The sequence below is a fragment of the Talpa europaea genome, assembly GCF_964194135.1.
Source record: "Talpa europaea genome assembly, chromosome: 1".
NCBI lineage: Eukaryota > Metazoa > Chordata > Mammalia > Eulipotyphla > Talpidae > Talpa > Talpa europaea.
Window position 1 is genome coordinate 35,764,818 of NC_140073.1, and position 17,388 is coordinate 35,782,205.

Genomic DNA, 17,388 nt, shown 5'->3' on the forward strand with positions numbered 1-17,388 from the left:
CCTTCCTTTCTGGCTTCCTACACACCTAACCAGGACCCAAAAAAGCCTTTGATCAGTGCTGAGATGGGGGCTCCAGATGAATCCTGGCAGGTCCCTAGGCAGCCACTGGGGATCTTTGAAATCATTCTAGGCAGAATTCTTTTTGACTTTGGGTATCTAAGATCTCAAGAGGAAGGGGATGGATGAACTGAGCAGTGCCTTTCCCATATAAATAAATAGAAATGTAAATAAATGCTGGAAATTTCTAATATCTGTCCTTGGTTGCCTTTCCCCATCCAGGCAACAGCTTACAGCTCACCCTCACCAGTCTCAAGAGAACATTTCAGCCTTTCTACTCCAACCTTCTTGAGGCAAACCAGACCCCAAGGAGCATCTGAGGAAATTCCCCTGTATATGCCTCATGGTCAAGTGCTGGAGCAAGCAGAATCCCACCTGCTTAAGCCTAGGGGAGACAACCTTGAAAGTTCTACTCCACCCAACCCTGCAAAGATGGCTTCTGATGGGTATCAGGAAGCAGAGATGCTTCTTGGGGACACCAGAACCATCCAGAAAGCCCCACACCCCATTAGGAAGGACAGGTGTTTACCAGACCAAGAGCTGTCTTCCAGGCATGGGGAGAGCCTGGACTCAGGAGGCTTGAGTGCCAGACCCAGGAGGGGAGCCACACATGGGCCAGAACCAGCAGAGAGGCAGAAGTCGAGCTTAAAGAAGTTAGTCCTCACTCCCGAGCAGAAGACCAATTTGCTGGATTGGAATGACTCAATCCCTGAGAGCTTGCACTTGGAAGCTGGGGCACAATTTTCTCAGAAAGTTGCTCGGAATGGTACAGGAGGCTGGGTGCTGAAACCAGTCAGCCCCTTACAGCTCCCCCCAGCAGTGAGAGAGCCCTTGCCAGCCCAGGGAGAAGCCCCCGGGAAGTCAGGGACCCCGGCCGAGCAGGCTCCTCCATGGGAGCAAACTGTGACGCCACCCAAATCCCCCTTGCGGGTCATAGCAGATGTCTTAAGGAGGACTCTGCTCAACTCTGAAGGCGGGAGGAAGGCCTCCGCCACGCCAAAATCAAAGACTTTGCCCACCAGCCAGTCACACGCTTGCACTCGCTCACTCAGCGTTCGGAACCCCAGTTCCAGTAAAGACTGGAACCGACAGTTCCCAGGAAGAGACGCAGTGAGCAGGGCCTCAGCCTTCTTCTCCTGGGGCACCCGGACTGCCAGGGCTGACCAACCTTTAGAGCCCAGCCCTCCCGACCTTGCCCTCCGCACCCAGAGCTTACCCAACCAGGCATCCAAGACGTCTGCTTTCATCTCTCCATCCTGCAGCAGGATCGAAGATGTCCCCTCTCTCATGGAGAAAGTGAGTTTGCAAGAGACCTATCCAGATGCCTCCAGGGTTCCAAAGAGAACTAGCTTGCTCGCATCGTCCCTTAGACTCGCGGAAAAATCTTATGAGAGTTTCTTCCAAGAATCCAGGCACAAAAAGGGCCTCTGTAGCAGCTCCCAGGGCAACATGCTGCCCTTGGACAACATGCAACCCCCAGAGAAGCAGGGGCAGCTCCTTGGCACCCACCTGGAGCGGAGGGACCATCCTTCTCCAGAGGGAGATGCAGGTAAGTGGCTCCTTCCTAACAAAAGCCTACAGTTCATGCTGGGCAATTAGTGATCCTCAGATTAGCACATGGGTCTCTTTCCCTTGGCTTTGCTTCTGAAATTAAATGCCGCTGAAAACAGGAAAACATCCATTTGAAATTTTTGAAAAAATTGAATTTCAAATTATGTTCTAGAAAGTTTTGGATAAGATAAATCAGCCATAATCATAATTCCACCATTTTCCTATTCACGGTCCATATATGAATTTTTTTTTATAAAGATAATGAATTTTTTTTTTAAGATTTATTTATTTATTTATTTATACAAGCACTGGGTGCAGTCAGAAGCGCAGGAGGGTGAAGGAATTCACCAGAGCCCAAGCGGGGAGCAGAGCAGGCAGAAGGACCGAAGTACACTGCTGAGGGGAGCAGCGGGCGGCAGGAGAGGTCTGCTCACCATGTGGGACCCTCCTCCGGTGCCCGGGGAGCAGCTGGGGATCGAACCGGCACTGCAGAGGCTGCGGGCAGCTTCACAACCCAGCGCTCAACCGCTGCGCCACCGGGGAGGCCCCATATATGAATTTAAGTTGTACATAAAATTGTATGTAGTCTCCCCCCTTGTCTGCAGGTGCTACATTCCCAGCCGCCTCCCCCTCCCCATGGATTCCTGAAACTACAAATCCACGGACCCCGTAAATATCATATATGTTCCTAGACATACATACACCCATGATAAAGTTTAATTTATAAATTAGGCACAATAAGAGATTAATAACAACAAGCAATAATAAAATAGAACAACCATTACGACATACTGTGATAGAAGTTATGTGACTATGGTCTCTTTCAAAAAAAATCTCATTGTGCATAATAATTTCGGCAAGTGAAACCACAGATAAGGGGATGCTACTGTCTCTTTTAAAAACAACACATCACAGACATACCAATTCACAAGGCCTACATGCAGGTGATTTAATGGCTGTTGAAATTTTATCTAGTGGATATGTTACTACTATTTAGTGAATTTTTCTCATTGTTTAACTTAGATGTCTGTATAAATTCTATATGTGAATATATTTCTATTTTCTATACAGTACTGAATGGCCATTTTATGCATAGAACTTTTTCTTTCAATTAGTTTTTCAGGATAGGCTCCAAGAAATGGGATTCTGGAGGAAAGATGTGAATATTTTTAAGATTTTTCACTTACACTGACAAAATGCTTTGTAAAAGGGAGCAAGCAGCATATGTGAAGGATTTGTAGGCTCCAACCGCATGTTACAAATTTCAGTTACAATAAGGGAAAGGTTCCAGTTTCCATTCCTCCACAAACACACCAGATACCTTTTCTAGCACATTTGACATGATATTTTACAGGTCAAAAAATGGTGCCTCTTTAAACTTTTTTTAAAGATTTATTTATTTATGCATACAAGAACTGGGGTATAGACCAGAGGTGGGGGGGCGGTGAGAGGATTCGCCAGAGACAGAATAGAAAACAGCACGGGCAGATACACTGGTGAGGGGAGTAGCAGACGAGTCAGGAGAGGTCTGCTGCACCATGTGGGTATCTCCCTGGCTGGCCGGGGATGGAACTCATGCTGCAGAGGCTGCGGACAGCTTCACAGTGCTGTGTTTAACCTCTTGTGCCACCAGGGAGGCCCTGTCCTTTTTTTTTTTTTTTTTTTTAGCACTAACTTAAAGATAATTGGGTACCAATGGAAACTTTTTTTTTCCTATATTTAAATCTGATTATAATTTTAATTATAAAATAGTATAGCCAAGAATCAGATTAACCCAAGAAAGTGAAAATATGTAGAAAATAAATAATACCATGTGTGCTCTCACCTGCTCTCCTCCTGGCCAGAATTTTGGTATACATCTTTAGAGACAGTTTAGTGAGACATTCACATGGGTTCTTTTATTACTGTCAATACTTGTTTGATTGCTTTAAACAATGTGACTCTACTGTCCCTATTGTTGGGCCACTTTGTTTTTCTTTATTTTTTCAACCTTTATTTTGGAACTTTGCAAGTAAAAAATTATTTTTCTTTTTTGCTGCCTTCATCAAAGAGCTATATAGATTAACAATGAGTTTATTTTCAGTCAAGTTGGGGATAAACAGAACAGGCTGGAGCAGAACTATCATATCACAACATAAACTTTAACATGTTGTTTAATTTCTGATGGGTGATACATTCATGGTGCTCAACAGAAGTGGATAAAAAAGGCACACAATAGATAGTCCTCTCCCCTTCCCTATCCCATAGCTATCAGGTCTATTCCCCAGCACAGATCCCATGATCAGTTTTTTTTTTAAATAATTTTTTAAATTTATATCTCATATCATTGTGTATTCCCCATAAAATTCCCACCACCAGTTCACCCATGAACCATCACCATAGTCCCTTGTGCTCTTCTCTCCCCTGTTTTTATCCCTTTTCCTCCCCCTCCCTTGCAGAATGTCTCTTATTTATGGTTGCCTGCTAGATTTTTTTTATTGCTTTCTTTGCTCCCCCATCCCTTATTTGGTTCCCCTCTCTTCCTCCTTAAGTGAAACTATCGGATACTTCTCTTTTTCCTTCTGAGCATGATCCCTTGTTTATTTCATTGAGCATGATCCCGCCTAGCTCCATCCATGTTGCTGCAAATAGCATGAGTTTATCTTTTTTGATTGCTGAATAATAGTCCATTGTGTGTATATGCCATGTCCTCTTGATACAGTCATCTATTTGGGGGCATCCATGATCAGTTTCTTAGGCATCCTTCCAGACAGAATTTACATATTCTCTCTTTCCTACACAAATGGTAGCATCCTAGCATATTGGATACACTTTTTTCTTTGCTTTGTTTTTGAAGACTGTTCCATAATACAACAAAGAGCTTTCTCCTTTGTTTTATAGCTGCAAGGTACTCCATGTATAGATGTGTCATAATTCATGCAGGCATTCATCTATGATGGAAAGTGGATTTCAAATCTTTCATTGCTGCAAACAGTGGTGCAATAATTAATTGAGAGCTTAGGCCACTTAGCATATGTTTTAATTTATCTGTTGGATAAATTCCTAGAATGAAAATGCAGGAATGAAGGTTGCTTACTGTATTGGGAGCTTCGGTAGGCATCACCAAAAATCTCTCCCTTGAAGTAGTGCCAGTGTGAGAGTGACATTTCTACACTTAAACTGACTGGTATTTTAGTCAACTTTTTTTTTTAACCTTTGCCAATCTGATAGATGATTGAGCAGCTTTTTATATGCTGAGTTGTGTATATTTCCTCTTCTGTCATCTACTCTTTCTGTCCTTGTCCAGTTTTTGTGAAGCTGTTGGTATTTTTCTTAGTGAAGGATTTGGATTCTTTATTAAAAGGGAAATTTAGCCCTTTTTGTGACACAAATTACAAGTATTTTTCTGTTTTTTTGTGTTTAACTTTGTTTATGGTGGCTTTTGACATATAAAGTTCTTATTTTTACATGGGAGTTATGAGCAATTTTTCATTTTATGGTTTCTTTGACTTTATAGCATAGTTCAGAAAGAACTCCTTTCAAGTTTATAAAAGAATTTTCTTGTACTTTCTATTAATCTTCTTGTTTGTTATAAATTTTTTGACATTAAAATATTTATATCAAGGAATTATCCTTCTGAAAATGTAAGCTGTGGTTCCAAACTAATTTTTTTTTCATTAGCTTCCTGATTAGCCTAAAATAATTGAGTGAATAATGCATTTTTCCTCTCTTAAATGAAATGTCATCTTTATCATATATCAAATTTCTGTAATTGGACTGATTTCTGCACCATATATTTTATTCTATTGAGTTGTCTGTGTTATATTAGTACCACAATGGTTTAATTATTTACACAATTATAGATTTTAATTTGTTTTACTATCTAGTAGGAAAATGATTATAATTGATTTTTGATCTCTTTCAAAACTTGCCTGGCTCTTCCTGCTTCTTCGTTATGACAAATGACCTTAACTACAGCCCTTTCAGATGCAAAAAAAAAAAAAAAATCCTGGAAATACTTCTAATAAGATTGAGTTGAGTTTACAAACTCACTTGGCAATAATTTACAAACTTGTGATATGAATTACCTTTTCCTACCTTTTCTGTAACCCTCAGGAATATTCTAAACTTTAGGTCATACAGATCTCACATATTTATTCTTAAGTTTATTACCAGATATGTTAAATTGTATTGTTATTGTGAATAAGATCTTCTCCATTTATCTCCCTAGTATTGTTTGTGTATGTGAAGGTTACTGAGTTCTGCATCATAATTTTGTACTTATCCATTTTATTGACATCCGGGTCCTTTCCAAACATATAATTATAGCATCCGCAAGTGGTGATAATTCTACCTCCTACTTTATGTGGCATGCCTCTAATTTATTATGTTTCCTTAGTGTCTTTGGTTTCCAGAATCTCCAGATCAATTTTTTTTAATATTTTTAATAGTTGTTTTTTTTTTTTAATAGAGGCATGCTTTATTTATTTATTTGTTTGTTTGGTTGGTTGGTTAGATATGCACTGGGTACAGTCAGAAGCGCGGGAGGGTGAGAGAATTCACCAGAGCCAGAGCAGGGAGCAGAGCAGGCAGAAGGACCGAAGTACACTGCTGAGGGGAGCAGCGGGCGGCAGGAGAGGTCTGCGCGCCATGTGGGACCCTCCTCCAGTGGCCGGGGAGCAGCCGGGGATCGAACCGGCGCTGCAGAGGCTGCGGGCAGCTTTGCAACCCAGCGCTCAACCGCTGCACCACCAGGGAGGCCCTCCAGAGCAATATTAATGAGAGTAGTGTTAATGATTTCCTGATTACATCCTAGCCTTGATGAGAATGCATCTCATTAATGAGAATGATGTTTTCCCATTTAAGCATGATGCTTAAGTGGTTGACCCAGGTATAGTTTATCATTTTGAGTTAATTACCATCTTATTAAAAGTATTTTATTACTATTTTATTAAAAGTAATTTAACAATAAACATCTTGAATTTATCAAACATCATTTATCATTCAGATGATTGGATGATCTTTCCTCCTTAGTTTGATTAATATTATGAATTATGTAATAGATTTACTGATATTGAACCATCCTTGGATTGCTGAAGTAAATACCATTGGTTATTTTTATTATTTTATAAAGTTTATAACAAATGTTATATTATTAATAAAATAATACAGTAATCAAATGTATATTCAAATTTATGATCATTTAAATAGGAGTCAGCTGAAAATTTAATTTTTCTTGTTTCTACATATAACTTTCTACATTAATAGTATACATAAACTTCTCAGTCTTGAAATTGTGCTAAATTTACCGACACTCATTTTATACAATTTTTATGCTGTTTATTATTCTTGTATATAATTAAAGAAGGCACCCTGAGAACTTATCTTTTTATTTTTGCATACTTTTTCTTCTGCAGTATAACATAGATACAATTAAGTGCACAAATAATGAATTTCTGCTAAGTGCACTTTTGTGTAATCACTTCTGAGATCAAGATATAGAACATTTCCAAGCACCCAAAAACCTTGAAGATACATGTGCCACACAACAAAATGTTTACTCTCTGACTTTATCATCTTAGATTACTTTTGCAGTTTTTTGCTGTACACAAATTGAATCAACCAGTTTTAGAATAGGCAAAATTCTAAGAGGGTCCCACGCTTCCTGCCCCCTGGTGTGTTTGCCCTGTATAATCTTACCCCCTTCACTATAATGGGAATGTGAATATGATGGATTTCCCTGAGGTGATTAAGTAACAGTATTTTGCTAATGTACTTTAGTCCTAAACCAATAGAAAGCCATGTTCTTCCTGGCCTTGAAGAAGTAAATTGTCATAATTGTGAAAGGGAGTGTCAACAGGAGACTTCTAGGAGCTAATATCAAACTTCAGCTGATAGTCAGCAAGAAAATGGGCCTTGTCCCCTATAACCACTAGGAATGGAATTCTTGTCAACAACTTGGATGAACTAGAATAGAACCTTGGGCTAGTCTGAGGTCTCAGCCTGGAGAACACCTTATTTACAATGTCAATGATGTGCCAGTAGAGCCAGACTTAACCTTTTGACTTGTACCCTCTTACCAATTTAGTCAATGTTCTGTGCTCAAAAAAAAAATGTATATTCTCTATTTATTGGGGTGTTGTTCTTATATATACTTAGCAATTAAGTCAAATGTATTAGTAGTGTTTATTTAAATCCTCTATACACTTACAGGTTGTTGCTTGTACCAACTAGCTATAAATAAGGATTCCCTCTAACCCCTCCTTGGGTTCAGTAATTTGCTAGAATTGCACAGAACTCAGGGAAACAATTATGCTTACCAGTTTATTATAAGGATATGATAAAGGATATAGATACACAGAATGATGAAGAGATACCCAGGGTAAAGTCTGGAACAGTTCCACAAACAGGAGCTTCTGTCCTCATGAAGTTGGGGTACTTCACTTCCAAGAATGTGGATGTGTTCACCAACATGGAAACTCTTCAAATCCTGTACTTTAGAGATTTTTCTGGAGAGTTCACCATGTAGACATGATGGATTATTAACACATTTTCTAGCCCTTCTCATCTCTCCAGTAGATGAAGGGTCAGGTGGGAAAGTTCCAAACTTATAATCACAGCAGTAACCAGCCCCCATCCAGGAATCCACCAAGAGTCATGTTATTAGATCAGAAGATGCGCCTGCCACCCAGGAAAGTTTTAGAAGATCTGTATCAGGAAATAAGACTAAAGTTCAAATATTAATGGGAGCAGGTGACAGGGGCCAATACATACATTTCATATTATTTCATATCTTACATTAAACAGTCAGTTATCTCTTAAGATAGTTAAAAAACATGAAAAAAATTATATTTACCATTTCTGGAGTACTTCATTCTATCTGGTTTACTCCTTTGGCTATAGAACTTCTTTTAACATTTTATGTATATATCGGTTAATGACAAATATCATAGCTTTTTTGTTTCCTTTTAAAAATCTTTATTTTTGCTTCATTTTGAAGGAATCATTTCACTGGATATAGAATTATAAATTGACAGATTATTTTTCTTTCAACATTTTTATGATGTTCCATTAGCTCTTAGCTTATTTAGTTTCTAGCATGTCAATGAGAATCTTTATCTTTGTTTCTCTACATTCAGTTACCATTTTTCTTTGTATGCTTTCAAGATTTTATCTATATATCCTTTTGGGGATTTTATTATCTGAGCCTTGTTATGATTTTCTCTGTGTTTACCCTACTTGTGGCTTGTTACATTTCTCAGAACCGTGGTTTTAAAATTTCACTAAATTTGGAGGATTTTCAGCAATAATACATCAACTTTTTGTGCGTCTGTCTCTCTCTGTCTCCTTCTGGCACTAGTCACATATATTTTAGAACACTTGATATTGTTCCACAGGTCACTGAGGTTCTATTCATTTTTTGGTCTTTTTTTCTCTGTGTTTCATTTTGTGTAGTTTTATTGCTATTTTTCCCTTTCCCTGAATATTTTCCTCTGTCGTATTTAATCTGACCCACTTCACCAGTGAAATTTTCATTTCAGGTTTTGTATTTTGTATTTTTAATCTATGTAGGTTATATTTGGTTCTTTTTTTTTTCTATCTTTTACATCTGCCCTCATTCTGTTCATGTTTTCTTTTTAAATTGAGCACAGTTACAATAGCTATTTTAAAATCCTTGTCTTAATTCCATCACTTTTGTCATTTTTGACCCTGCTTTTATTGATTGATTTTTCTCTTGATTATAAAATTCATTATCCTACTCTTTTACATATCCAGTAACTGCTTACTGGCTGCTACATTTTGTAAATATTATGTCATAGGGTATCTAGATTTGCTTTCTTCATAAAAGAATGTTAAATAAGCAGTAAAGAATATTGGCAGGCCGTTAATGTGCAGATCTTTTTGTTTTTTCCAAGACTTGTTTTTAAGCTAATTTATCCTATTACTCCTCTGTGATCTATAATCTCCCAGCAACTATTATCCAACCTCATGCATTTCTCTGTGCATCTATAGTTTTTCTAATTAGCTCCCTTCTTTCCAATACTTCCCCTGACACATTCCAACTACCTCAGTCCTCTCAAACTGTGAACTCTTGTATTTTTCAATCAATAAATCTGCTATTCTGTTTAGGTTTTTCTTACCTGCACTGTGATTTGGAAGGTGCCTCTAGGCAGAAAGCTTCTGTGATAGTAGGACTTTACTTCATTTGCTTCTGCTCTCATCTGTGTCACAGTTCTATACTGCCTGTTGCCCAGTGTCTGGAAATATCTGCTTCATATATTTTGTCCAGACTTCTTGTGCTTTGTGGTGGGAGATCAATCCCAGAATCAGTCACTCCATTATAGCCAGAGTGGAACAATGCAGCCAAATTTTCCAAACTTTGCAAATTAAAAGCAAACTCCTAGAATGAATGTTTCTATGATGGAAAAGAGTGAAAGGGAAGAGATTCAGGGACAACTATATAACATTATGTAACTTTGCCAGAAGTTTAAGGAATGTATAATATTTAGAAATATTTTCTCCTCAATTTCAAAATGAAATTCAATGGGAATATTGAATTTATTTTGGAGAATTACTGGAAAAGTTTCAACTTTAGGTTATTCTTCTTCCATAAGTTGAAGTTAAATCAGTTTTATAAATACAGGCATCCTCAGCTATTTGATAGTTTGAATTATGCCACTTCCCTTTTACAAAAAACCTATATTAGTACCTGTTTTCACTGACCAAAAGAAATCCAAAGAGGACTTCTATTTTTACAACAAAAGCCAAAAAGCAAAAGTAGCATTTAAGGTTTTTTGTAATGAATTCTTACAGAGGCCACCGGCATCCCGGTGGCCCTCCACGTTACTTCCCTAGGAACTACTTGGTACAGGCTATGTGCTTATAATACCATTTCCGCTTTTACTACATGTTAGTGTTATTTTAGGCTTTATGTATTATTTGGTATGATGTGGTAGGTTATTTTTGGGTCTGGGAATGCTCAAAAATGTTTTTTACATAAATTAAGAATAATGGCTTCTTCTTCGCTTTATGCCATTTTGGCTTACAAAAGTTGTCATATAAAAGGCACACTTTGGATATGGGGGATACATATTGCAGTATTATTCATTAGGATGAATGATAATAATGAGGTAGTTGCCTGCTGCTGGTGGCAATATTTATTGAAGCACCCACAATAAACTAAGCACCAGAAATTCAGGAAATAAAGTCAGTTCTCCAAGTTTACACACTAAGTGACTACGAAGCAACTAACTTACTCAGTACTCAGTGGTAATTTAGTGGCTGCAACTGGGATACAATCTCAGCTCACTGCTAACAATGACTTTTTCCATTATTATCCTGCTCTCTAGTTCTCTCTTCACCTGAGCTTCCCCATCTGGCAAATTAAAGCGGAAAACAGTTAACTCCCTCCCCAGAGAGGCTGTGTTATTATATAGATGTTTTGCATTATTTTGCTTTGAATAGCAGCATATGTAAATGTGCTCCTGGAGGTGAAAATTACCCTTATTTTTTTTTTAAGCTGGCCTCTCCCACTGGGGTGAATAGTTGAAAATTCTGGGGAGGAAAAAGCAGACTGGAGAGGCTGTTAGCCAGCTTGGAGTTGCTTCTCCTCCTTCCTCCCCACCCAACACATATGTCTATTCAGATATAAGCTGCCACAGCAGAGTAAAGATTACTAGATTCCCTGCCCTGGAGTCCTAGCTTGTTCTGATACTCAGTGTCCAGAGTGGGTTAATCCAGATCTTAGTCATTAAGCCTGCATCAGGTTGATGTGTTTGGGCAGGTGTTCTTGCTGAGAAGAATAAAAGCCTCCTGTGGCACCTGGAAGACTTTATCACACATGGTCCCCAGCCAGATCACAGAGATTCTAGTTAACATGGGCACTTTGCTGCCTCCGACCATCTACCTCTTGTTCAGAGGCTGGCATAGCCCTCCTGTTGGGCTCTCCCGTGGGCCCTGCATTGTTGAGCCCTCTCTATCTTAAACTGCCTTTCCTGGCATTTGAATCATCACTTCGATGATGTGATAATATCTGCAAGTTGGGAAAATAAAAGTGGCATTTGTTTAGCCATAATTAATGAAATATTTATGTTGCATGAGACTATGTGATAAAACCTTAGGCTTAGAGTCCTTTTGCTTCTGATTACATTTGGGATTTTTTTTTCTATGACCAGACATTCTGACGCCAGCTCTTTTACACTGAGCAGATGTCATGTAGTAAAAATGGGTGCCAGATGCTGTGAGCCGCAGAAGGGCGATTTGTTTAAGAGCTGGCTCTGACTTTTTTGCATTCAATTACTCTGCAGTACGAACCTTACACAAGCATTTAGGTAACTCAGCTAACTTCAAACATGCATTTTAATAATAGATTTCATCTCTGAATGCATTCTAAGCTACACACCATATAAATGGTGTTTAAGGAATTAATTGATTTCTGCATAATACCTTTTTTTAAAAATATGAAAAGAGAGCTGCAAAGCTCTTGGCAGGGACCCAGAAATGTAATTAACATGGAAGGCCAAATTTTCAGTTGCCCTTAGGTACTGCCTCCTCATGCTCATGGCAGGTGCAGTGAGGGGCCAGCAGGGAAGAAGGGAATTGGGTAAGCAGGGAGGAGGGAGAGGCAGCTTTGGGGGTGAAGCAAGAAAAGAAGCTAAGAGTTCAGTGAGTTTTCTTTTCCCATTTCAGGTCCCAGGCACATCCCCGTCAGATTGCAGGTGACAGGGACTGACTCTTCAACCTCCTCCTCTTCTGCAGATGAAGAATTTGATCCTCAGCCTAGCTTGCGGTCAAAGGTAACTACACTTGGCAAACCAAAAAGGGCCTTGGCTTGTGGGGGCCGTTTACCATCCAGATTTCAGACCCAATGTGGGCTCCAGCTGTGGTGGTTTCATTAGGAGGATCACTTTTCATTGCATCTGACAGCAACTGCTTTTTTTTTTTTTTTTTTTTTACCTGGAACACCCCAGGAATTATTTTATTTTTTCACTTTTAGAAGCTTGTCTTTCTCAGAGTCTCAGATTGGGGAGAAAAAAAAAAAAACAGACATATTTACTTGAAACCATTTGGCGACTGCCGTTCCTAAAGTGGGTTTAATATGTGGTCCAACAAGCAAACCATCGAAAAAAATCACAACAAGCAGATGCATATTTCCCAGGGGGGTAGCACAGCTTCATTTAAGAAGCACTAGAGGCAGATTGCATGGAAAATGTTATGTTTATTCTAATCAGAAATATGAAATGAACCATGCATTTGCATCTAGATGTGAGGGTCCCTACCGTGGAAGGGACTAGCTATGTGCTGGCTGGGGAGATGGCAGGCCTCCTCTTTGCTTTACTACCATTAGTATTTCTGGAGAACACTTCCAACCCTTCCTGGACCCATAGAATAAAAAATGTACACACTGTTATATGTCTTTCAATGTATCTGTCACATACACAGAGACATACATTTTTCCACCAAATCACATCTTTCTTTTCTTTATCCACCAGGGCTTGGGGCATTTTCACTGGGGCTGGGGAACTGAATGGCTGGACCTCAAATGCCTCCCGGTAGAGAGAGAAGCAGCTCACTGCTCTGGCAGTGTTTATTTTTTGGAGCAGCGAGGATCCAAGGAGAAAGGGAGAGAAGCAAGTTTATTTACTTAGACTCAACTTTTCCATATCTGGCATTAGGAGCTTTGGCGTCATCTCAAGTCACTCAGGGGTTCTAGCTCCCCAAGGCCCAGCTTGGAACAAGTCAGGAGGGGGCTGGCACATGGCATGACAGGGTAGGGTGTGTGAGAGAGACAGAGAGAGATGGGGGAGGGAGAGGGTGAAAGGGAAGAAGACAGATTGAGGATGAGCGGAGAATAATATGTATGGATTTCTAATTCCTAACTGTGGGGTGTCTGTAGTTAGTTGGGTGCTCAATATAAATGCATTCTGTTTTGTTCATTTCTGGTGTTCCTTATTGTCCCTCCCAACCCCTTTAGTGAGCCTGAGTTAAATCTGTATTCAAATGAGGCAGAGGCCCCAGCATCAGCCACCCCACACTTGCGGAGAACGAGTATAGTGGTGCAAATACATGGAAATAGCCGGACAGTGCTATAGGGCAAGACTTGCGAATTGCTCCTTGGCCCCTTCTGGCCCAAAACAGAGGCAGCCATCACTTAAGCTCACAGGGTGAGAGTTTTCTGCTTCTCCGGGCTTCGACATGGCTTGCTGTCATGAAGGGGAAGCTGGCCATGGGATTACTTCTTTTTTTTTTTAAGATTTATTTATTTTTATACAAGAGCTGGGGTACAGGCCAGAGGCGCGGGAGGGTGAGAGGATTCACCAGAGACAGAGCAGGGAGCAGAACAGGCAGATGACAGAAATACACTGCTGAGGGGAGCAGCAGGCACAACAGGAGAGGTCTGCCGCACCATGTGGGAGTCTCACTGGCCGCCCGGGATTGAACCCGCGCTGCAGAGGCTGGGGAGAGCTTCAAAGCGCAGTGCTCAACCCCCTGTGCCAGCGGGGAGGCCCCATGAGGTTACTTCTTTAGGACTTCCCAAGGCCTCGTGATATAGGAACGAGGGAAATTTTTTCCCATCTGCTTTTGTTGTTGTTTTTTTAATCTCTTCCGGCCCTTACTGGCGTGTCCCCAGCCATGTCACACTGGGCCCAGGTCAGCCCAAATGAACCTTGTGCAGGAACCCAGTGACAGGCTGGATACTCTCTTCCCTCTGTTTTGCCCTCCCTGCAGCCACCTGTCCTCCCCAAGGAATGCTGCATCTGAGAGCTTGGGCGGGTGACTTGTCCTCATCCTGCCAGATCTCTCCCTTTCTCTGTCCTTTCACGTCTTCTTCCTTAGCCTTGAGCCTCTTTCCTTTGCTCTCTGAGTCCTCATCACCATGGAGGCTGTAAGAACAGTGCCTGGTGCTTCTTAAGGCTATCAGAGCATTTGTCCACAAAGCAACCTTCTTTCCTATGTCAGCATCTTTTAATAAGAGGTGGTAAATGACTTTCTTTTCTTTTCTTGGTTCTCTTTTGCTGGCTCTTGATAAACCAGCTGGAGTTCAGCAGCTCTGCTGCCGGGAAGTACTAGGATGGCATGATGCGGGGGAGGCAGCTGCCCTGACATGGTGTCAAGTGGTCTGAAGTTAAGGGGAAACTGACTTTTTTCTAAAGCAGGGATGGCACAAGGAAAGATGGTTTAGACTAGATAAAAAAGGGGGTTTTGGATCCAGCACACCTGGGCTTCATTCCTGTTTCTATTTATTACTAATTGTGTCATGGCCAAGCTGTTTAACTTCTCTGAGCCTTGGTATTTCTTATCAAATAAGGGTAATTTGAGGAACAAAGGGGATGATATATGTGATGCAATCAGTACAGTGTCTGGCACAGGCACTTCATAAGAGCTGGGGTGTGTGATGTAGGTTAGTACACTGGAAACTCAGCGGGTATTTGTCAAACAAATGAGCTGACTTGCCATACAGATCAAGTCCGATAATTTCTGAATGGTAACTACCAGGGATCGCCACCTTTTTCTGGTGTCTAAAACTTGTAAGGGACGCTACCAGGATGCAGACATCTATTTTAAATCCTCCATTTTTGAATGCTCTGAGTTTGATAAGCTGGAGCACACACAGATCCTGGTGACTAATGATGTGTTTGCACAAGCAAAGGGAAGTCAGGGAGGGAAGCGGTCTTATGCCTGCCTCAAGCCAAGAAACACTTTCACTTGGATTATTTAGATACCTTCCTCTATTCTCAGGTTGGATTAGGCAATGGTGTCACTCTTAAAGACTATTTAATGTGGTTAAATGCTTTTTTTTTTTTAAATTGCTATCATGTTTGTGTTTCTCCCAGACCCATCATGCCTTGGCACTTGGCACTTAAATAGAGTATAATTCTTTTTTTTTTTAATGCTACCTCGCCCACCCCTAGAATATAATTCTTATATTATTCCTCCTTTAAACTAAATCAATGCTATCTAAAGTCACTCCCACCTACACACCTATATATACACCCGCTACACATGCATTCCCAATCTGGTACCTACTAGCCACAAGTGGTTATTTAAATCCATTAAAATAAAATTTAAAATTCAATTGCTTATTCATACTAGCTTCATTTAAAGTGGCCATAGGAGGCTAGTGGCTTCCACATTTGAAATAATATAGATACAGAATACACCAAAACAGAGGACTTATTGGATGTCATGGTTCTAGAAGCTAAGCAGTGACTAGGAATCATTGGGCGGAGAGGGCAGAGTCCATGACAGTGTTTTGTAAATATCAATCACATTTTTCTCAGACCTGTGTTTTCTTTTCCATTGATTTTAGCAGGAGAGTAATACACTCAGAAGAAGGAGGAAACTGGAAAAAGCAACAAAACAACTGGTTAAACAAGAAGAATTGAAAAGACTTTATAAAGCTCAGGTCAGAAAGCAAGGGATGAGTGTGAGCTGGCTGGGTCCCGGGAATCTAAAAGTTCTTTGGAAGTCTGTATGGTGTTGGGAAGGTGGGCTGAGGGAAAGTCAGTCTCTCTTCTCTGGCTGATCAGAATGTGCCTCTTTTAAAGGCCTGGCTTATCCCTGCTAGGATGCCAGGGCCTGGAGAGCCTAAATGTGGAGCTGGTCCACCCCCATTCTCCTGTCCATCCAGACACATGCATCCTACAACGCAAACATGGAATAACAGCCAACGCTTGGCCTTGGGGACTCTCCAGGCCCCAGATGGCCACAGAGCAGGGGTCCCAGTATTGCTCTCTGTAAAAATACAACCTGCCCCCAAATTCCTAACAGTGTCTTGCTAAAACAGCAACTACTAGCAGCAGTCTTCTTCCAAGATGAGCTGAAAACTTAAGTATCCAGGATTCTGATACAGATTTCCTGGGATGATTTGACCCAAGTTGATCTGCCCACCTTTGCCACAGACAGGCAAAATAAAGCAGAAAGGCAAGGCATTCTCCCTTTCCTGTGGGCCACAGATCCAACCTTAAAGGATAGTAGGGTTTTAGGACAAAAGAACTTAGAATGACCACTCATATTCCTCCAGTGTGCTCTGCTATCCCTCTCTCCAGTTGTTCCTTTCATCTGTCCGTGCAAGTCAGGCATGGACTGGAAGTTAAATGAGGCCCTAATTCCATAAGACTGATATTTTTATAAGAAGAGAAAAGAGAAGAGAGAGCCATCTTTCTCTCTGTGTACACACAAAAATTAGACCAGGTGTGGATACAGCAAGACTTCCTTCTAGCTCATGCCTGCCTCACCTACCACAGTGACTGGCTTGAGAGCCACCCCCAGTCACCTAGTAGACAGGGAGAATCCCCAGAAACTTCCCTCTGTCCACTTTCAACTTCTGAAACAGGTTTCCATGGCACATTTTAACTTTTTCTTGTACGAGCAAGATAAGTCCTCATGATACATTAATAGATTGGCTAACTCAGCAATCTCCCCTCCTATTTTCACGCCATGGTGGATGGTGGTTACAGAGGATTACAGCGGCTTGTTGAGTCCTCATCTTCTAACACCATGACAGCCCTTTCTAATGTTTGAAATTTTCATTCTCGGTTTCTAAAGAATGACAGTCAGAGAAAACAAATATGTTTTCTCACAGACTTGAAGGCTGGAAGGACAAAATCAAGGTGCCCTTAAGGGTAGGTTTCTAATGAGGCCTCACGTTCTAACTTATATACACAGCTGCTTTCTTGCTGTGTCCTCGCTTGGCCTGTTTTTTGTGTACAAGAAAGAAAGAGAAATGGCGCTGGTGTCGTTTTCTCTTCTTATAAGGACATCAGTCTTATGGGATTAGGACTTCATTTAACCTTAATT

The 17,388-nt window shown here is 40.6% G+C and overlaps 1 protein-coding gene across 1 annotated transcript in view; it reads left to right on the plus strand.

Annotated features, from left to right (window-relative positions):
- Positions 1-17,388, plus strand: part of LOC311175013 (F-actin-monooxygenase MICAL2-like) — a gene marked incomplete at both ends in the record, with an annotated part of 52,389 nt that overhangs the window by 8,949 nt on the left and 26,052 nt on the right. Inside the window, 3 exons of the mRNA XM_084239871.1 lie at positions 410-1,606; positions 12,277-12,383; positions 15,902-15,994. Of these exons, the coding sequence (XP_084095997.1) occupies positions 410-1,606; positions 12,277-12,383; positions 15,902-15,994 (1,397 nt within the window). The remainder of the gene's footprint in view (positions 1-409; positions 1,607-12,276; positions 12,384-15,901; positions 15,995-17,388) is intronic.